Source organism: Amyelois transitella, chromosome 17 (genome assembly GCF_032362555.1).
Source record: "Amyelois transitella isolate CPQ chromosome 17, ilAmyTran1.1, whole genome shotgun sequence".
Classification (NCBI taxonomy): Eukaryota; Metazoa; Arthropoda; class Insecta; order Lepidoptera; family Pyralidae; genus Amyelois; species Amyelois transitella.
Window position 1 is genome coordinate 2,559,865 of NC_083520.1, and position 15,414 is coordinate 2,575,278.

A 15,414-nucleotide genomic window follows, 5' to 3' on the forward strand; every position below is an offset into this window, starting at 1 on the left:
CGGAGTCTTGTCTCCAGTTGCACCCTCTGTCTGCTTAGGTACACTTACACTACTACAATATTGTTATTTTTAAAATATTGACTTAACCATGATTTCCGTGCAAAAAAAGCGTGTTGCGTCAGAAAATTGGCGAAGATCCATACTATCGGTTTTTTTAACTAGGATATCTTGCGCTATCGCGGTAGCGAACCGAAAATATCACAATTTATGTACGAGATTTTCAACGATTTCAATCAAAATGTTAATCTCTAAAATTATAATTTTTCTATTAGGTATGTTAAAATATTGAATCTAAAAAATATAATAAATGTTTTTATGATATACGATTTATGATTATGCATTTGTATAAAAAAATATTGTAATGACTGTTCGCGTCTAGATGACGCTGTAGCGGGTGCGATAATTCGGCTCGATCGCCACCAAAGGGAAGATCTTCCGCCAGGCTGGTGTTATACCTGGCGAACCGCGGCTCCGACGATGTTGTGTCGGAGGTTGTATATATAGCTCCAATCCGTGAAATCTTTGAAATCGCGTCTTAGATTCTTCGCTGCTAAGGTTGAGCGCGTCAATTTCTTCGCGATGATTATTTAGGTCCCAACGAATTATAGGTACTTATAGAAGGCCCATAATAGAGCCAACATCAAAATAGTACCTAAGTACGCAAATATAATTATGACTTTACCCCTTTCGGGGTAGACAGAGCATATAGTCTGAAAATGACTGAAAGGTTCAGCATATGACTGAGATCCAAATAGTGGCATGATACCAGCCCATCGCCTAAAAGAAGAATCCCAAGTGTATTAGCTATTCCTTTGATTGACTTTTACAAACTACATGGGAAGAGAAGCAGCTGACACACACTGTTTTTCTTCGCTACCATAACAGTATGGATCGAAAGATGATTACGCCTATTCCCTTAGTCGCCGTTCTGTGGAGGTGACTTTGAGAGAAGCGTGTAATATCAGCAATGCGAAGCGAATGTAAGCCGAGCGCGGTCACTGTCAAGGCCACCCGTGTTTACTTACATAATGCAATTACAGCCACAAGATTATTTACTACCTACATCGATAGGTACATTCCAAGGAAATGTAGGTACATTTTCTTAGAATGTTATGTACAGTAGATATTGTCAAAAAAGAATAGGACCACTCCATCACTTTTCCATGGATGTCGTAAAAGGCGACTAAGTGTCTGAGATTCAAATAGTGACAACCTGTCACTATTTGAATCTCAATTCTATCATAAAGCCGTGTGCCGGAAAGGCCGGAAACCACACGGCAAAGCAAGCGAATACATATCACAGAATACGCAAAAACCTAGAAAAGATATTGAAGCAGCACGCATGAGGAAGTCCATTCAGAATTCAACGCTTCAATTAACCTTGTCCTAAATTTAAAATATCCCTACTGTTCAACGTTAATACTTATATAAATTAGGTGTGGGCAACACTAGAATACTTAGTGCATTTTCACTGAAAACGCGGATAATATCAATTACAAAACGATTGCCTTTTTGGTGGCAATAAGTTAGAATAAGATTTTTATGTTTTTTTTTTTATTGCTGAAAATAATTTTTTTAATTAAAAAAAATCAATTTATGCAATAGAGGTAATTTCGTGTAAACCCATCAATGCACGTTAAGTGCAGTTTAACAAGATAGCCCTCTTGTGTTTCTGTCTGTTTCCAAGAGTTCTTCTGAAATACCTACGCATTGGATTTAGGGTGCCGTGTGTTTCCCGGCACCAATAGAAAAAAAAATAGGACTACTCCATCTCTTTCCCATGGATGTCGGTAAACGGCGACTTAGGGATTGGCTTATAAACTTGGAACTTTTCTTTTAAGCGATAGACTAGCAACCGGTCACTATTTGATATCTCAATGATGTATGTACCTATTATGAATTTAGATTCTACTAATGCGTAGGTAGTTTCAGTAGCTTCCATTGTTATTGAGACAATTTATTACTGAAAACTTATTCGAATATAATATTAATGATAGGACAGGATGAGATATTTCAATTGATTTTAAATACGTCTTATCGACAAGTGTGAACATCTGCCAACTGGGTCATAAAATAATAAACATACAGAAATAAAAACATAGTATCTGAATGGCCTTGACAGTGACTTCTGCGTCGCAGCTGGTAATCTCGTCACGCTGTTACTTCGCAATCTGGGTCACGTTTCCCTGCTTCTTATAATTTAAAATTAAATTATTATTTACTTACTTGCTCTTACGTCTGTTTTAAAGCTCTATAAATTGTAACATAATATGTTATCTCAATTATAAGCTGTATACGTTCAGTAGCTATTGCGTGAAAGAATAACACACACATCCACACATCTTTACATATTTTTGCATTTATAATATTGGTAGGATTTAAATAATAATATTAGTTGTCCAGGATATATTTGTGAAATGTAAACATGAATTTGAGTTATAAAATATAATATTTTAAAACTTATCGCATAGAAAATGCGATAATAGGTAAATAAATATTACGAAATCATTTTTCAGATTACATCATTCCACGTGATTCTTTTAATGAAAATATCCATATTTGATTGTTTTTCCATAACGAAGCTTGAAAATATGTGATGGAAAAATAACCACAGATGGTACAGGGGCTCTAAAGAGGCATCGGATATAAACCCCAATATAGCTATTGATATATTATATAAACTAATATAAAACACCATAAATTTAAATAAGTATACCTAGTTAACTTTTGTATTCTGTAGAAGAATATATGATTTTATTTTATGTGTAGTATTCATAGATATTTTAACGTTTGAACTTGGTAGTCATATGCATATACCGGACCAAAACAAGGCTTGTTTTAATTTTATAGCTTTTGTGTGTCCGTTTGTATCGTTAGTTTATACGCATATAATTCCTGTAAGTATTATATTTTTGGTTATCAATGAACAGAAGTCATATTTTCACGATGATTCACCATCAAACAACAATAAAAGCCGCACGTCTCACCACACCTGGTATAATATTTGCAGAGTGCATATTTGTACATATTGAATATAGATATGAATGCTTAACTTTGTAATAATCTCTTGTGCTCAGGCGCCCATTGTCTATTCTGTATTTGTGATATTTATGATAATAGAAACCTCATTTTATTACAAAAAAGCCTAACAAACAAATCTTATAAGGGAAAATGATTTGAGTTAAAATGTGGGAAAAACTTTTTCCCAATCGGAAGATTGTTTTTTTGCTAAAAAAAAATTTTTGAAAGATTTTTTTTTTATTTGCTCACAGCAGGCAAATATTAGTACGATCTTTAAAAATATTTATCTGCAGCTCTGCCTGTATCGTATTCGTTAAATCTGATTTTTATCAACACAAGTCACTTTTGTACCTAATAAATTTAATTGTGTGTATAATCAGGAAAAAAAAGAACAGATTTAGGCTGTACATTATGTATTTCATATAACTGATATGCTCCATTCAAACTATTATATAATGTGTTTAAGTACAATAAAATTTCATTAAGTTTAGAACAAACATTAGTGCATTATTAAAACGTCCTCTTTCTACATAATTAAATATTATTACAAATACATACGGAATTTCTGGAAATAGGACCCGTTTCTCACGCCATTGAATCTACTTCATTAAAATCTTCAAGAAACACAACTTCCAGAAATAAAATTTTTGAATACTTATTTGAGATGATTTGAATGATAATTTTGATAGCGATATAAAAAAAATGTAAAATGAAACGTAAACCGCCTGCTTTTTTCATACAAACCAAACCCTTAGTGGTCAAAAGTTTCACTGCAGACGACTGTACTACACAAAATTAAAGATAACTTTTAAAAAAATGTTAACCCTTTATAAAAAAAAAGTTGTAAAGCGTAAGGGCAGCATTTTTACAATTTATTTATTAACGTTTAAAGTCAGAAAGTTATAAATAAATAAAAATAGATTCATTTGAGATTTCTTTGACTAGAATTCAATAAAATCATACAACGTCTGCATATACAAGCTGATTTCCAGCAACATGGATTATAATTTTTTTTTCCTGGGTTTAAAGAGCGACATGTTCGCATTAAATAGGAAACCAAGATATCTTTAAAAAAAATGTAAATGTAAAAAAAATAACTATCCTTCGCCGGTGTTTACAGTATATATAATTCCATCCTATAATTCACACTATATGTAAATAAAGAGATCAATTAAATAAAAACATAAAAGAATATAATGTAAAGTAATCAGTGACCACAATGACAATAGATGCAGTCTTATAAAATAAAGGCGTTGATTTCCCAGTGGGGTATTCGTTTGAAACAAGAGTACAGCACTTTCCACTTTTATAAGTCGTAATATTCGACGGCGCTGAATAGCGAAACCTACCACCAAATCAAACCACATCTAAACTCATTACTCATCAATAAAATAACAATCTTGTTCATTAAACTTAAAATGCAAAAACTTTTCTGCTATCTCGCTCTTTATAGCAGAAAAGTACAATGGCGGACAGTTCAGTTCGCGGGTTCAAATGGCGCGCTTTGATAGGCTCAACTCCTGCGCAGGTATAAACATTGATGTAACTTATAAAATTGGTAATACTGTTCTCCAGTAGCCTTAAAAAATCACAACCGTACCATCATTCGTATTTTCAGCTGTCTTCGTCTCACTATTGAGAAAAAGTCGTGTTTTTAACTGTCTTCCAAAAAGGAGGAGGTTCTCAATTGGACCGTATTTTTTTGCTACAAAATCATTATGCGTAGATAAATATTTGATAGAAACTACTGAGCTGAGATTATTTTTCAGTCAAGATACTTATGTACTGGGAAAATCACACCATAATATAATTATTTAAAATGTGTAAGTATGAGATCTTAATCACATGATGTATTACAAGTATAAGATATTAATAACACAGGAGTTATAGCCTCTTAAACAATTATTAAACATTAATATTAACATAAATAAGATCTACAAAAATATAAGTTTAGATATATTATTATCAGTGGGATATGTTAATTCTATCAACTACAACATCAAGTATTGCTTACTTAACAGCACAATTATAAGTGATATGTACATTTTTTTCTTACTGGTTCATATGTATTCAAAGTCATAGTTATGGTTCTTCAATATTTTTTTTTTATAAAACTTGATATTCATTATGAAAACAAATTACTACTTTCAAGTCACAACATTATTTATTAACTGATCTTCTTAGTATCTCCAGTGATATAAAACTAGACGTAATCATATCCAAACAGATTTTTGGTCAGCCATGTGAAATGATATGACACTTACGCTAATATTCTGTTGTTTTGAGATTCAATAGAAATACGTTTAACTAACAATAAATAACTCCTATTAGCCTCAGATCTGTGATCTCTTTTTATTAAAAACTCTTTTTTTTTAATGTTACAAATGCTTATTCCCATAACTGGCGCACGCATCTTTATAATTACTAGTGTTGAACGTCGCAAAATAATCATCATGAATGAACCTAACTATACTCTCAATGGGACACAGATATGTATTGTACATTTTCACGTCATCGATCGGGTCAACGACCTTCATCACCACGATCTGTCGAGGCTTACAGAAACTCAGTTTATTCGTCACGTCCTCACCATTATACACGACACGGAAATAGAAATCCTGCGCAACCGCTTTCCTCTTCGTAAACTTGAACTCATCCAGCAAATCCTTCTTTCTATACACCTCAAATATCATCCTAGCTGCATACTGTATATTATAATGCTGATAATTATTCAAACCTAACGCTAAAATCAACGCTTGCAAAGTCTTATCATGACCAGAGTACAAAACAAATTTCGGCTTATTCTCAGAGATCATTCTTATCATATTTTGTACTATATTATGTATCAAACCGTACGCCACTAACAAGCCGCGTCGTTTATTGTGTATGTTCTTAATCTCTTGTCGGTAAGTCCACTCTAAATACGCAAAAAGTGACATAACGTGTTCTTTTTTCACGCAAAACTCTTCCGTACTTTCCGTGGGCTCTTTGTAATCTTCGTCAAAGTCCGCATCCATCCTGGCGTCATTGGGAAAATTGAAGTCTGCATCGAGATTTTTTTTCACAATAACTACGTCATCATAAATATCGTTATCCATATATTTCTGCTGATAATAAAGTAACTTTTCCCTCTCCATTTGCGCGTCGAAATCTAATGGCGCCTTTTTGTCTTTGCTGTCGTAGTATTTTCCAATAATGTCTCTTGCTTTTCTACCTACCTCGTTGTTGAAATCCAATTGGTTGTTGATGTAATCCAGTTCCATGTTCAGCGTGTCTATATCGACGTCCAGTAAATTTCTGAGCCCTATATTTTCTCCGCGAAACTTCTTGTGACCTGTAAATGATGATTTTATTGTTGTAAGTCGAAAATGCGGTAAGTGATTTGACATTCGAGAAATATTCCAGTCCATTGACTAAATTTGAGATCCTTAGGAGCTTTAATGGGCTGCAATGAAAATACTGAAACTGAAACGGGTATCGAGCCGAGTGGTACTTTTGAATTTCCGTTACCAAGTGACAGATAGACAAACTACACACAAAACTACAAATAGGAAGAAAAATATCTGAAATAAATTCCTATTCAATTCAAAATCTTTATACGTACATCAGTTGAATAACAGGTACTACTTATAAAAAGGTACAATATACATAAACCTTGTAAGGCATCCCAATTTTAAAAATAAAACGGAACGGCTATACAGAGGACTTCCTGAACTTACACACAGCAAGTCACGAGCGAGAGATGGTAAAAAAATTTTTTCTTACCTTTTATGAGCAGGTTCGCCTTGCCCCCCACTTTGTCAGTAGTGCAAGGTAGGGGGGCGTCGTGACACATATACGCCAACAGCGCGTCCCTCACCACGTGCGCCGCGGGCCGCTCTTGGGATTCGAACAGCACTTTAGACAACTTGCTGACTAGCTCTTTGACGGCGGGGTGGGATTCGAGGCGGTTCTGGTCTTGTGAGTTTATTTTTCTGGAATGAAATGTAGTTAGTAGTATATACATTGCGCTGATTTAAAGTTTAAGATATAATTGGCTTCTTTACTTATTTATCTGACCTCGGTTCTCGAAGACCAGCAGCTGTAAGACTACTATTTTCTCCCTTTGTCATTTAAAATAAACCAATCATAACATAGAATTTCGCTCGCCAAAACAAGATGAGTAGGTCAGTTCCGAAACTTTACTAACAGTAATGGAGGTAAAATAAAGTGTTGAACCTTGGTGGTTGAATGATAAAAGTAACTAGATTTGTAACCATGATCCAATATAGGTCAGGTTCACATGGGTTGCTGTGGTCAGATAGGAGTCGGTTCGTGTAAATACCCGACTCACTCACTCCAGGGTCATCATGTTCTCCGCTCGAGAGTGGAACTGGGACTAGTCTGGCCCCAGGTTGAAGTAAAAAGGGGGTGAGGTGAAATATCAGATCTGTAAGGTGCTACCGACTTGGTGAGGCGCGCGCTGGCGGCGCAGGCGCAGTCGCGGAAGCAGAAGGCGGCGCTGGGCGCCTCGCGCGCGGCCGCCAGGCGCGCCCCCGCCGCGCCGCGCGCCGCGCCCCACCACGCCGCGCACAGCGACTGGAACGTGCGCCGGTACCGCGTGCTGTACGATATCGCCAGCCCTGCGTTCGTAACGTTACGTGTTGTCACGTCTATACCCCTTGCGGGGTAGACAGAGACAACTGTCATCAAAACACTGAAGTAATGGAATTGAGATTCAAATAGAGACAGGTTGCTAGCCCATCGCCTTAAAGAGGAATCCTAAGTATATGTATAAGCCTATCCCTTAGTCGCCTTTTACGATATTCATGGGAAAAGATGGAGTGGTCCTATTTTTTTTTTTATTGGTGCTAGGAACCACACGACACAGCAATGTCTATCTTATATTTGTCATAGTGTACTTTTGTCACATCACCTCACAATTACTTAAATTACATATTTAGTGTTAATTTATATGAAACGCAGAACAAGGCTCCCTCATTGTCAGACCTGCTAAGTTTCTGGTCTAGCTGTAATATAGAACCGCGTACGCGCAGAGCAGACATTGGTGCGCCGGTAGCGATGCTATACTATATCGACCGCCACCAGTTGTTTTGACTGTTGTGACGTGTGGCGTAGAGATGTCGCCACTGTTATACCGAATAATTAAAGGGATCATTCTAGTGAAAAGATCGATATCTCAAATCGACACTAAATAAATTGCAACCTTAATTTTTCAATTGTTATCAATATTTTCTACAATACAAAATAGAGTGTAAATGTAAATTTTATTTACCTGTATCTTTTTTCCCTGTAGAATCAAAATTATCTAACCCTAATTTTGCTGCATATGCCTCCCTGAGTATGTTACCTGAAAAATATAGAAAAGGTTTTATTTACTAAATGGGTGGGTTAGCATGTTACCATAAAACGAACGAGATGGAGTATTCCTTTTCTTTTTTTTTATTGGTGCCTGGTACCATAATTGTGGCAGTACTACTACACTACAACAAAATCACTGAATTGTCCCCTACATACCAACAGTCAACATCTGCAGCAGGCCTCGAGGTGTGAGTTGTCCGAGGGCGCAATGAGTACTGCCCGCACGAGGAGGCAACGAAGGAAAGTTGTGGAACGGTCCCGGGCCTGAAACCCACCATGGACGACCGGAACCACTTGCATTGGCTACATACTCTTCGTAACTGGAAGAAATTTTGATTGTAGATGAAGGTGATGAAGGAACAAAGCCTTTCGGTTGTTTCAAGAGTTTTGCTGTCTACCCCATAAGGGATAAAGGCTTTGTTATACATATTAGGTAGTTTCAGAAAACAATTATGTTAATAAAGACGATTCAAAATGAAGATCCAGAAGATGCAGGCTTCTGTAAATGGTTGAGTTTCCATTTTTCTAATTTTACTTGAAGTTTAATGTCTATTTACATTTATTTATTTACGTTGCAGTATCTTCATTATCTTTTTTTACAACCATGGGTAAAATATAAAGTCATATTGAAGTGGACTAACTGAATCGCATCGCATGTAGCCATGCCTTTTTATGAATAAAGAAAACTCTTCACATACCTCTTTAGCAATGGTGAGATTGGTACAGTGTCACAAGGCAACTTGTCTCCGCCCTTCAAGTGTGTCAGTGGCCCGCGGTCTCCATGCCGTGTGAGCACGAGCACTCCTTGAAGAAGCCATGTGTCGCTGTCCACAACTCCTAAAATAACACTTTTTTTATAAGAGTCCTTTGGTCAAGCATAGCTTTTTATGAGACACAACCTAGTATTAAAATTTTCACTCAATTTGATAGCTGACCCTAGGCCAAGTTATTCTCAATTTTGTCACAAGCAACTAGGCCACAGAAACCAACAAAACATGCTCCAATGAGAGGAGAGTGAAATATCATAATGAAAAATAAATAAAACTTCTCTAAGTATTTTTCACACATGAAATTTGAAAGTACTTAGAGAAGATACTTACTTAGACTTTGTTTGTCAGATTTATTTGACTGCCTTACTGCCACAACTTTACAATGCCATCTGCCATCTAGGGAATGAGGCAGCCATAATAGGCCTTTCAAAGAATAAATCAACTAATTTAAATGGATTTGTTTGATAAACCAATCTGTTTTCTTACCTTCAGAGCCTCTCACAATGTTATCTGGGGGACTGCACACTCTCAAGTAAATCTTGCGAAACTTGGAATCAGTTCTAGACATCAATTCATTCTGTATGACCTTCTTGACCACAGCACTGTCCTCACCAGTTGACATATATTTGTACATAACTATAATACAAAATAAGGTGCACCATTTTTAATGATTATCAAAGTATTTAATATATATTTATATTTATGGGACAAATTACACAGATTGAGTTAGCCTCGAAGTAAGTTTGAAACTTGTGTTACGAGATACTAACTCAACGATAATATATTTTATAATAAATACTTATATAGATAAACATCTAAGACTCAGGCCAATCAGAAAAAGTTCTTTTCTCATCATGCCCTGTCCGGGATTCGAACCCGGGACCTCCGGTGTCACAGACAAGCGTACTACCGCTGAGCCACAGAGGCCGTCAAGTTTCAAGTTTCAGTTTCAAGTTCAGCTTTTATAAACATAATTGTTTATTGATAAAACATATAGTATTTTGACCAACTATTTACTTAGTCTTTGGTAAATGGTATTTTACGTGGAACTGTTTTTACACAACAACTAATACTTCACTTTTCCTGTACTTATATCGAACTGTATTCAATTTCCACATATATACATAACATTAAACTTGTATTCTTTTATATATTAAAATACAATAACATGTTAAATTTAGCTCTTGAATTCGTTCTTTTCCGTAATATCTTTTTTTTGTGGCCAACAACAAACATAAGAAGGTTGCATATTTTCCAAACACCAACTTACCAGTAATAAGGAAAAAAATCCATAAACTCATGCCTAAATAGCAATAAAAAGCACGGTGATGAAATGAAAATTTCATTATTTCTGTGATAAACTTGCTTCTATTGGAAAAAGGATTGGACATTTTTATAAATATTTACATGATAACATTACGCAAACATTCTCACTTGGTAAACGTAGTATAAAACGATATCATCCTCAAGAAATGTTGTTCGCAAATTGAATGAAAGACATGTTTATGTATCAAATTGGAAATAAATGCTTAAACTTATAATTATTTTCGGAATGATAAAAAAAACACTAGTCAAATCAAATCAATTTTGTTTATTGTTGTTTTGACTGTCAGTGTCAATCAGTGATGTTGACAATGACTTCCGCTTTTAAAATTTTTATCAGTGTGCTTGCATGTCACAAAATCAGAACATTAGAACTAAACGTAAAACGGAAGTCGTTCTCAATTTATTTTATAAGGCTATAGCTCCGGTGGAAATTTCTAGGAAAAAAGCAAACTTTGTGACTTCTAAAGGTTCTACGAAGGTGATATATAAAATCGGTTCAATATAAAAATATATAACTTGAAAAATGTTGCGTCGAAGGTTATATATAGCTCCAATCCGTGGAATCTTTATTTGCGCGATTTAGGCTTTTCGCTGTTTTTGACTGATAGCGTCGCGTGATTTTATTTTTTATTTTTGTGACGTGTGGATTTTGCCACAGCTTCATAATAACAGGACGCCGAAGTCAACGTCATTTTAAATGTCATGTCATTTCGTCAAATTGACAAACTGTGTTGCCAAAACAAAAAGCCAAACAAATTTAACACAACAATACTAAACCAAAACAAGATTCATGTTGAAACGCGTCTATTATTTTGTGTGGTGATTCATCAAATGGAACGAACTGCGATTATTTCGTGAAACTACTGTTTATTGAAGACAATGGCTTCCTATCGGAAAGTGGACCAGGCAACCATTATAATTTTAGACATCGGAGAAAATGTTTCTATTGCCGAAGAAAAGAATGAAAAAAGTTTTTTCGAAATGGCGCGTGAATGTGCCGGCCGAGTTTTAGAGCGGAAAATAATGGCTCAAACTAAAGAACTAGTTGGTATCTTGTTATTGGGCACCAAAAAGTCCAACAATAACATGGCAGAGAGCAACAAGGGCCTATTTAGGCATATTACACTTCTAACTGAACTGAAGAATCCTACTTGGGACATGATACGCGATCTACCAGAAACTGTAAGTTTATCTATAAACCTAATCATTGTATAATTTCCTTATTTTATACACAAATTATTTTTGTACATGCATTTCCCTTTATTTTGTTACAGCCCACTAAAAGTCGAGGTGACTGGGTGGACTCTCTTATTGTGGCAGCAGACTATTTGAAAACCGGAGCAAGTGGCTATAGGATAAGTAGTAAGAAAATAATCCTAATGACCAATTTTCAAGCACCACACCAATACTCCTCAGATGAAATTGACCAAGTAAATATATATATTATTTTTGTGAATAGAAATTGATTTAATTTCATGTTATGAAACTTTACCCAACAGTTATTAAGTAAACCTGAATTTGGGCACTATTTATTAACTGTAAACATTACTTTTCTTTGATTTTGAATAAAACATAAATTTTTAGTAATTGACCACCTATGTGACCTAAGTTTTCTTCTTATTAATTCTTGTCAGTGGAGTGCAAACATACCACCAAATAAATATTAGAGAAATGAATGGAGGATGCTCCACTGTCGAAGTCGACATGTTAAATAATATTTTTTTTATTTGCAGATCATCAATGGTTTGAAAGAAGAGCAATTCCAATTGGACATCATTGGCCCTGACATATATTTAGAAACCAATAAGGGTGAGGACTGGCAACTAGCCTGCCAATTAGTTGAAGCTACAAATGGAGCAACAGCAACATTTGAATTTGTCCAACAATATTTACTTTTCCACAAAAAGAGGGCCATTAATGCCATGCCTCGTAATGTTGATTTGAATATTGGCCCAAATATAAGAATACCTGTGTCAGCATACATCAGGATAAGAGATGAACCTGCAGTGAAATCATGGCAAAAAGCAGTGAAAGATCCCATTGGTGCCAGCACTCCTAGTTTCACCAATCAGGGGACTGTTAAAAGTTTTAATATGGCCAGCTCCACAGAAGGCATTCTACGGCAAAAACAAAACATTGATGCTGATAATCAGGCAATTATTAATGAAGACCAAATAATAACTGGATATCATTTTGGTCAAGAGATTGTTCCATTCCCTGAAAGCAATAACTTCATGACATATAATTCTGGGCACAAATGCTTATCAATTTATGGGTTTACTAATGCTGATAATATTCAGTGGCAAAGCTTTGACAGTAATGGATTATCATATGTGTTTGGTCGGAAAGGAGACCAGAGAGCCCAACGGGCATTGCGATGTCTAGTGGAATGTCTGCATGAGATGAATTTAGCTGCTATTGCCCGGAGTGTTTATAGGGAAGGCTCAGCACCACAAATGTTTGCCCTCATGCCTGTTATAGACACAGAAAATTATATTTGCTTATCTATGATTGGTATCTGCTACAAAGAACAAATCAAATACATGGCATTCCCTTCAACAAAGCTAAAGAAGTATGAACATTCAAATGAACAAGTTAATGCTTTCAAAGATCTTATAACAGTAATGGACTTAACAAATGCTTATGATGATACATATGATGACAAGGAAGCATTTCCAATAGCACAAACTGTTAGTCCTACAGTTCAGTATGTGTTGGATAGCATAGCATTCAGAGCATTGAATCCTGGTAAACCTCTGCCTCCACCAAGGGATGATATTATGATGCTGTTCAAAATACCTCCATTAGTAGAAAAGAGAAGTAGAGAACCTTTAGATAAATTGAAGACTTTGTTTAAACTGCATAAAATTGAAAGGAAGACAGTAGACAGAAACAAAGCGAATACTGATGAAGCAATCAACATTCCTGTCCAACCATCAACAAGTAATGATCATGTACACACAGATTTCAAATTTGATATGCCAAAGGTGCAACTTGGAGTTAAGAAAACTGCTGATGTTGAGAAAGTGGGAACACTGAACCCAATTAGTGATTTTGATACACTTCTAAAGAAGACTACATTGCTTGAGCTGGCTCCACAAATGACTGAAGCTATAGAGAATATTTTCTTCACAAATTTTGATGGAAAGTTTAATAAAGCTGTTGATACTTTGAGCCACTTCAGAGAGAAATGTGTTGAGTTAGATCCAACACCATACAATGAATGGCTTTCAAAATACAAGCAAGAGTTAATGAGTCGTCAGAAACATAATATTTTTAATGTTATAAATGAGAAGAATCTAGGGTATATAATCAAGGAAGAGAATCCAAAGAGTAATTACGATAGACCAGATAGCCATGATGAAAGTCAGTTGTATGAAAATAATACTGTGCCAGAGATGACTGATGTTACTATACCAACGGAAGTTGATGACATGTTTGCTGATATTTGATTTTATTTTTTAAAATTTAATGCACCTGCATTTGTTATTACTATAAGTATTTTGATAATGACTTAAGTCAGTAAAACTATGATTATTTTTGTAATGCATCTAGTTTTGAATTGTGGTTACTCATTGTTATTGTTATGTAGTTAAGTTTATAGCACTTTTTAAAAATAAATTTTTGGCATAGTCTGTTATTTCTTCTTCATATCATATTTAAAGTTTCCCATTCTCATTACAGAGTTTACATCGCTAGTTGTAGGTAGTTATGATATGTGTAGGTAGTTGTGTAAACTGTTAGAATATTTGAGACATATTTCTTCAATTATTAACTAAACTCATGGGACATGCTTCATTAAAACATTTCTTAAAGGGTTATCCTAAACTTTTGTCACTTCTCTAAAAATAAAATCAAAAGAATCATAAATTTGAAATTTTTAATATCTTTTTATAAATTCTAAATGCACACAATAAATTCATGTAAATTAAGCTTAATACTAAGAAATTTGTAAGTAGGTGGTCAGATCACTGCACACCAGTGGAGCTTATCTTATTTTGTGCTTGTAAAAGCTCAAGGAACTCTTGGAGTGACAGGTCCTCCTGGCAATCCGTGTCAAGGTCGTGTTCTAGCTGGGCCTCCATCGAGTTCGCCTCAGGGCTCAAAACAATATTCTCATCCAAAACTACATGGTTCAATCTAGATTTTAGACTCTGAAGTATTTCTTCCAACTCTAAACACTTATTCCGTATCGATGTCCCCAAATCCGATGCCGGGTCAATATCATCAACGGTCGCATTTTCAGAAAAAGAATTTGCCGGCGTCCGCGTCCTTGGAGGCTGGATCATCCCAAACAAACTCTCAGGGATACCGCTGCCGTTCCTTGCAGCGTCTGGCGAAACAAACTCTGTAAAATCTGCAAGTATCTCATCGATGATATCCTCGGCGTTCTGCCGCGGGTCCACCACATCCTCCGGGGTATCAGCACCATTGTCACTGTTTATCATTTTGTTATTTGAATCCAACTTCATGTTTAGTACCTACAAATTATTTACAAAATATCGATTCAGACGTGGGTAGGTATCAAAATAGCAAATTTTTCCGTTCGTCCGCTTATTTGTAAACTTATTTACAATATTACATACTATCGTAGTAATCTGTCAGGTTTTAAAAATCCTGTTTATTTTATCGAAAATCAATAAAATAAACTGTGTAAATGAAACGCACTAAAAGTCAGATGACTTCTTTTCTTTTAAAAATATGTAAAATACATTGTTGTGGATACTAGGGTATTAAAGTGAAAACTGGCAACTTTACGACAGCCATTAAAGGCGCCAAATTCAAAAACTTTTTTGTTGGAAACAACGAGACATTTGTGCGTGCGTATTTCTCATTCATACGATGTTTTTTTTTGTAAGTTTATGATCATCATGTATCCTATATGTAGGTACATTCATTGCAGCAGTTGTTTGTGCAACTGAGCCTGAGAACCTTA

At 35.3% G+C, this 15,414-nt stretch overlaps 3 protein-coding genes across 3 annotated transcripts; 1 reads left to right on the forward strand and 2 right to left on the reverse strand.

Annotated features, from left to right (window-relative positions):
• Positions 1–4,429: 4,429 nt before the first annotated feature.
• LOC106143361 (2-phosphoxylose phosphatase 1) lies at positions 4,430–10,733 on the reverse strand. Its single transcript, XM_060948953.1, has 8 exons — positions 10,423–10,733; positions 9,639–9,788; positions 9,081–9,219; positions 8,539–8,702; positions 8,297–8,371; positions 7,469–7,643; positions 6,787–6,995; positions 4,430–6,355 (listed from the first exon to the last, which is right to left on the reverse strand). The coding sequence occupies exons 1-8, from the start codon at positions 10,541–10,543 to the stop codon at positions 5,400–5,402; spliced, it is 1,989 nt and encodes a 662-aa protein (XP_060804936.1). The 5' UTR covers positions 10,544–10,733; the 3' UTR covers positions 4,430–5,399.
• A 495-nt stretch (positions 10,734–11,228) lies between these two features.
• On the forward strand, positions 11,229–14,113 carry LOC106143357 (X-ray repair cross-complementing protein 5). Its single transcript, XM_013345416.2, has 3 exons — positions 11,229–11,660; positions 11,753–11,908; positions 12,212–14,113. Exons 1-3 carry the CDS (start codon positions 11,358–11,360, stop codon positions 13,928–13,930), a joined length of 2,178 nt encoding a protein of 725 aa, XP_013200870.2. The 5' UTR covers positions 11,229–11,357; the 3' UTR covers positions 13,931–14,113.
• Positions 14,114–14,344: 231 nt separating this feature from the next.
• On the reverse strand, positions 14,345–15,166 carry LOC106143381 (uncharacterized). Its single transcript, XM_013345441.2, has one exon. It carries the CDS (start codon positions 14,948–14,950, stop codon positions 14,447–14,449), a length of 504 nt encoding a protein of 167 aa, XP_013200895.2. The 5' UTR covers positions 14,951–15,166; the 3' UTR covers positions 14,345–14,446.
• Positions 15,167–15,414: the final 248 nt, after the last annotated feature.

Excerpts from the sequence above, each read along its gene's own strand:
- LOC106143361 (XM_060948953.1), bottom strand. The coding sequence starts at position 10,543 with ATGTCCAATCCTTTTTCCAATAGAAGCAAGTTTATCACAGAAATAATG. Across the intron at positions 6,996-7,468 it reads GCCAGCGCGCGCCTCACCAA|AAAAATAAACTCACAAGACC; the intron begins GTCGGTAGCACC and ends ATTTCATTCCAG. Across the intron at positions 6,356-6,786 it reads GGCGAACCTGCTCATAAAAG|GTCACAAGAAGTTTCGCGGA; the intron begins GTAAGAAAAAAT and ends CATCATTTACAG.
- LOC106143357 (XM_013345416.2), top strand. The coding sequence starts at position 11,358 with ATGGCTTCCTATCGGAAAGTGGACCAGGCAACCATTATAATTTTAGAC. Across the intron at positions 11,661-11,752 it reads TACGCGATCTACCAGAAACT|CCCACTAAAAGTCGAGGTGA; the intron begins GTAAGTTTATCT and ends ATTTTGTTACAG. Across the intron at positions 11,909-12,211 it reads CCTCAGATGAAATTGACCAA|ATCATCAATGGTTTGAAAGA; the intron begins GTAAATATATAT and ends TTTTATTTGCAG.
- LOC106143381 (XM_013345441.2), bottom strand. The coding sequence starts at position 14,950 with ATGAAGTTGGATTCAAATAACAAAATGATAAACAGTGACAATGGTGCT.